Source organism: Macrosteles quadrilineatus, unplaced genomic scaffold, assembly GCF_028750875.1.
Source record: "Macrosteles quadrilineatus isolate MER2022 unplaced genomic scaffold, UCM_ALF_1.0 Scaffold_1__1_contigs__length_201487025, whole genome shotgun sequence".
NCBI classification, from domain to species: domain Eukaryota; kingdom Metazoa; phylum Arthropoda; class Insecta; order Hemiptera; family Cicadellidae; genus Macrosteles; species Macrosteles quadrilineatus.
This window is the reverse complement of record NW_026542594.1, coordinates 199,253,818-199,260,337: the sequence shown is the minus strand read 5'-3', so window position 1 is coordinate 199,260,337 and position 6,520 is coordinate 199,253,818. Positions and strand designations below refer to the sequence as shown.

The 6,520-nt window shown below is 32.8% G+C and overlaps 1 protein-coding gene across 1 annotated transcript; it reads left to right on the top strand.

The window, feature by feature from the left end:
- Nucleotides 1-5,562: 5,562 nt before the first annotated feature.
- Nucleotides 5,563-6,114, top strand: LOC129003905 (uncharacterized). Its single transcript, XM_054432245.1, has 2 exons — nt 5,563-5,702; nt 5,949-6,114. The coding sequence occupies exons 1-2, from the start codon at nt 5,563-5,565 to the stop codon at nt 6,112-6,114; spliced, it is 306 nt and encodes a 101-aa protein (XP_054288220.1).
- Nucleotides 6,115-6,520: the final 406 nt, after the last annotated feature.

Below are 6,520 nucleotides of genomic sequence, written 5' to 3'. Positions count from 1 at the left end.
ACTTGTATATTGTGTTATAAACTGTAACCCTGATAAAATACAATAGTTACCAGCTTTTGTTTTACAATTGACTACCATGTAACATAACTAGTGAGCCAAAATATCTTAATAACAATAATTTTTGTATCTCACCATCCCTGCAACATAAATATCTATTTTATTATTGCTGCATTTCAAATTCAATACTTGAGCTTAATTTATTTCAGCTTAATAAAGGTTTGAACCATCTAAGTTGGTTTGAATATAAACTAAACTATTATATATTACTGATTACAGCTTACTAATTTACTGTTATGGTTTCAGGAATCTGCGTGTGTAAATTCGCTCAACCTCCGATCTTCGCTCAACCTCCAGCCTTCGCTCAACCTCCAGCCTTTGCTCAACCTCCAGCCTTCGCTCAACCTCCAGCTTTACTCTTTAACCACTTTCATCTTCCAGACTTCTAGCTAAACCCTCAATTAATCAGGTATGTGCATAGTTAAATTATTAAAAATTCATTTTAAAATACCATAAACTATTAATAGGTTTAAACATGCCAACGTTTACAATTGTATCTTATTCTTAATTTCAGAATGAATTCAATTGGATTTCTAAAGCTGTCCGAGCACGCTTTCATCCCGTATAGACACACAAACAAAGCAGCAGGCTTAGACCTAAGATCGCCAATTAGGGTTACTATTCCTGCAAATGGGAGAGCTTGTGTGTTGTTAGATCTAGCAGTTACACTGCCTGCCAATTGTTATGGCAGAATTGCACCGAGATCTGGTCTCGCGTTAAAAAAATGTATAGATGTGGCAGGCGGAGTGATTGATGCGGATTTCGCTGGTAACATAGGGGTTATACTGTGCAACCATTCAGATGAGGATTATATGGTAGAAAGGGGAGACAGAATCGCACAATTAATTTGCGAAAAGATTTGCTATCCGCAGGTGTATGAACTAGTTTGTATGGAGGAAACAGAAAGGGGTGCAGGAGGTTTTGGTTCTACTGGACGATAGATTGCAATCTGTAATGTAGCAGAAGTCTAGGATGGGAAATTTAATTTTTATTTAACAATAAATTTTATTAACAGTTTAATATTATTACTATATTACTTGTGTAATAATAATAACATTAGTAATTTTACTTATTTACAGTAATGGCTCCAACACGGCCAAAACAAGAAGGCATAGCTTCAAAATATCAAATTAAAATATTGCAGATATTTAAAAAATATAAGAAAAAGTTTCATAAGCTAGTTGTAAAATAAGATTTTTGGATAGGCGGGTTTCTTGTGTTAGTAATTCACTAGATTTAGTAGTGGGTTAGTTGTGAGAATGTAAACTACATTTAACTTTAAAACCCAAAGCTCAAAATCAAATATTACTGTTTCATGAAATGCTATTGCAAGTTTAAAAATTGTAACATTTTTTTTTACATATTTGCAGTCATGAGTTCTCAGACACCGTCTAAACAGTCAGTTGAAGAGGGCGTTGTAAAATCTGCAGTGGGCATGATCAGTCTACTACATATAGTGCAAAATCTAATTACTCTTGGATTAAATTCAGTAGAACGATGGCTGAATATAATTCCAAAATTAAGAGACTCAGAACGATTCTATTCTCATCCTGAACTTGCGAATCTCCAATTGCTGCTAACTCAAATATCTCAACAGTTACATTCAAAACTATTTGAATTTTTCCCTAATGATCTATCACAAGAAAAACTCCCAAGACTCTTGGCTAAGGAAATCTCATCTAAAGATCTAATTAAATCCATCAAACCTTTGTTAAAGAAAAAAAATTTCAGTGATAGGTTCTTCTCAATTGAAACAAGCAATTTTTTTAATAAAGCAGTGGAAGATGCTTTGGCTTGTTTTAATTGTGGTTTATCAGAGCCCGAGGTTAGCATGATTGAAGATGATGATAATGATAAACCTTCAGTTCCAAAAAGAACCCATGAGCCCAGTGTTAAAATTTCCCTTAAGAGGAAAAGAAATCGTTCACCATCTCTATCTGAATCATCTGAAGCATCATCGGGTGATGAACATTCCGAGGCACCTGATTCCGGATCTGAATCAGATAACTCAGACAAGTTTGATAGGTTATTTGTTGTAAAATCCACAAAAAAATCCTCTAACATTAGGCAAACATTTCAAACCCAAAAGAAAAGATTGAGGAAGAAACTTATCACACCCGGTGAGGAGGGGCGTTACATGATTAAAATTGAGCTAACTGACACTAAAGATCTTAAGAAATGCCCAACAAGCAAGTTTTGGACTAAAGTATCGACAAAAGCTATTTTCTTGACAGAGCCAAAAACACAAATTTTTAAAAAGATAAGGAATGTTTTGTATGATGTAGGAAGGGCTATAAAAGAAACTCCTGGAGTTGAGTGTGAGGAGGTTAAGCTAGATAGAAAAGCTAATTAACAAGCAATTGTTTGTAGGTGTAGTATGTTAATAGGTAGATAGCTCATTACTAATAACTTATAAATAGTGGTGTTAGTTACACAATTGTAGAGGAGAAACCATTCTTAATAGTTTTATTAATCCACAGGATGGAGGTAAGCTCGGAAGGGGAGATGGAAACGGATGATGAAAGTGTTGCTCGAACACATTCCAGATTTTACCGGTCGTGTTCTGGACCTTTTGATGAATTTGTTGAATTAAGAAACGCATTCAGTGGAAACTTAAAAACATTTTATCTTAAAAATGGTGATGAGGAAAATAAGGACTTGTGTTTTTTGTTAATTTCGGTAGAATCAAAAATTAAAAGTATTATTCAAAACCTTTTAAGTGACTATGGGGCTTTAAAGTTCAATATAGTTAGTGAATGTACTTATATCAAACCAGTGACAGATGAAATACAACTGAGAACATTTAAAACTAAAAACAAGGCTGTACTGGAAAGTTCTTCAATAAACTCAATCTTGAGAAAAATGTTTAGTAAGCTGTGTAATGAAGAACATGAATACGAAGGGAAGGGGTCAGGATGGACACTGTCAACCGTTGATGGATTGCTTCTGAGATTTAGCAGGTATAGACCATTGCGAGGAAGCACCTATATTCCTCTACCAAAGGAAATCGCATTAAAAAAAGCCATCATCAACCCCCAAAACCATCGGGATATGAACTGTTTTGAATGGTCTCTCCTAGCAAGATACACAAATGACTATAGAATAACGGCTAAAACTTTAGAACACAGACACAAATTTGACTTTACAGGAATTTCCTTTCCCACACCAATCAAACAAATAAGTAAATTTGAAAAACAAAATCCTGGAACCAGTGTTAACGTTTATGGTTTAAATCAGCAGAACATAGTCTATCCTTTAAGAATAACCAATGAAGAAAAACCTAACCATTTTGACTTGCTTTTTATCTCAAAAAATGGGGTTAACCATTACTGTTATATTAAAGATTTGAGTAGATTAATTAGGAAACAATTAACTACCAACACTGGAAAATTGTCTATCTGTAAACGATGTTTTAAACATTACCAAGGTCCTAAGAGGAAAGTAAATCTAACTGCCCATTTAACTGACTGTTCCAAACAGACCCCAGCAAGAGTAGTAATGCCATCCAAACCTTCAGTAAATAATCAATCTGTCACGTCAAACATTTTGAAGTTCAAAAATCATCAATATTTATTTAAACTGCCAATTGTTTGTTATGCTGATTTTGAATGTTTGCTATTAAAAACAAACAAAAAAGTTTCTGATAAGACCTATGTTAATAATGTTCATGAACCAATGAGCTTTGGAGTGTATGTTGCTTATGATGATTCTCTGCCGGCTTATATAGCTAGCTATTTGCCTAAAGAACCTTACATTTATCGAGGGTTGGATGCTCCAGCAAAATTTATGCATTACATGAAAACTCTGGCTAATTTAATTGGTGATTTAACACAATTAAATGTCCCTATGTTGCCTTTAACAAATGATGAGAAACAACGGTTTAAAAATGCCACAAACTGTGAACTGTGTGACTGTGAATTTACATTGATTAATTGTCCAGTTCGTGATCACTGTCACTTTAGTGGGCGATTTAGGAATGTGCTGTGTTCACAATGTAATCTTAAGAGACAATCTCAGAAATTTTTACCAGTTTTTATGCATGGAAGTTCTAACTATGACAACCATTTTGTAATAAGAGAATTAGGGTGTGATAATTACAGAGTGGGTGTAATACCTAATTCAAAGGAAAAATATGTTACATTTTCCAAATATACTCAATCAGGCATTACTTTAAGATTTGTGGATACTTATCGTTTTATGGATCGATCATTAAGTGAGTTGGCTAATAACTTGCCAAAAGAAAACTTTTCCCATACTAAAAAATTTTTTCATGAATCTGATTTACCTCTGGTCACTCGTAAGGGAGTGTACCCATACCAGTATACGGATAGCTGGGAAAAACTAACTGACAAAAAATTGCCAGATAAATCCTTCTTTTACAAGGGTTTGGGAGATCCAACGATGGTTGATCCAGAAAACGATTCGTACCCTTATCAACTAGAACCGATTGATGAAAATGAATATCAGCATGCAAAAACAGTCTGGTCACATTTTAATTGTAGGGATTTAGGAAGTTATAGTGATCTCTATCTTAAAGTAGATGTACTACTACTTTGTGACACATTTGAGAACTTTCGATCAATTTGCCTTGAAAATTATGGATTGGATTGTGCTCATTACTTTTCTTTACCAGGTTTAACATTTGATGCTATGTTAAAATACACAAAAGTAGAATTAGAACTGTTTACAAACTATGACATGTATTTGTTTATTGAAAAAGGTGTAAGAGGTGGAATCACATCCTGCTCTAAAAGATATGCTCGTGCTAACAATAAATATATGAAAGAGTTTTATGATCCAAAAGTAGAAAGTTCTTATCTAATGTATTTTGATGCCAATAACTTATATGGCCTAGCCATGAGTAAATCTATGCCACTAAATTCATTTGAATGGATGAGCAAACGAGACATGACATCTTTTAGAGTAGAAGATATTCCTGATGACTCTTCTGTTGGTTTTGTTTTGGAAGTTGATGTTGAATATCCAATTCATCTCCATGATTCACATAATGACTTACCACTTTTTCCTGAAAATAAACCACCACCAAATTCTAAGCAAACCAAACTGTTAACTACTTTAGAAAATAAGGAAAGATACATTACCCATTATTTAAACCTTAAACAAGCTATTCAACTAGGCTTGAAAGTAACAAAAGTCCATAGAATCTTAAAATTCAATCAGAGCCCTTGGCTTAAACCCTACATAGATTGGAATACTGAAAAAAGAACATTAGCTAAAAACCCTTTTGAGGAAGACTTGTATAAAAAAATGAACAATGCCATGTTTGGTAAGAGTATTGAAAATATACGTAAAAGAATGTGTCTTGAACTGGTGACATCACAAAAACGTTTGGATAAATTAGTTTGTAAACCTACATTTTTGAATAGAACTATTTACAGTGAATCCTTAGCTCTCTTGTCTCTTGTCTCTTGTTCAAAAGAAAGTATTGTCTTTAATAAGCCTATTTATATAGGATTTACAGTGCTAGAGCTGAGTAAACTTCATATGTATGATTTTCACTACCAAATCATAAAAAGGTTTTTTGGTTCAAATGTTAAACTCTTGTATTCTGACACAGATTCACTTTTTTATGAAATTATCACTAATGATATATATGTAGACATGAATAGCCCTGAACTAAAACAGTATTTTGATACTTCTAATTTTTGTAAAAATCATCCATGCTTTTCAGCTAGTAACAAGAAAGTGCTAGGTAAATTTAAGGATGAATGTTCTGGCAAAATAATTATTGAATATGTAGGTTTGCGTCCAAAGCTTTACTGTTATGAAATATTTGAACAGGTTGTTAAGAAAAAAGCTAAAGGTGTTAACAAAAAGGTTGTGGAAAAAGCCATCAATTTTGATGATTTTAAAAAGTGTTTGTTTAATAGAGACTTGAATATTTGTAAGAAACAAACTCTGTTTCGATCAAAAGATCATAGAATTAATACCATTACAATCAATAAAATTGCAATGAATGCAAATGATGACAAAAGACACATTCTAGATGATGGTATTAACACCTTAGCTTATGGGCATTATAAATTATGTCAGTGAAATATGTAAATAAACTTGTATATATGATATTAATTTGTGTTTTTAATTTCCTTTATTATAATGGTATAAGGTTAACATATAACAACATATTTTTTAAATCAAGATTTATTTTTATAATACACTATTTACATAACTTTTTTGACAGTTCCAGACAATGGAGAGTAATAAACTAATCCATCACTTATAATCAAACAATATGCAGCAGTATTTGCAGGAACTGCTTTTGTAGTTTCAATTTCAAGACGTACATCAATTGTACCACTTTTTAAAGTTTCAGATTGCTTAGAACAATCACATACAAATAATGGTGAACTCTCAATGAAGTCTTTTTTGCTTACACATGGTTGATCATCACTTCCTGCATAGAAAGAAGATTGAAACTTTGCATAGTACTCATATAACAAAG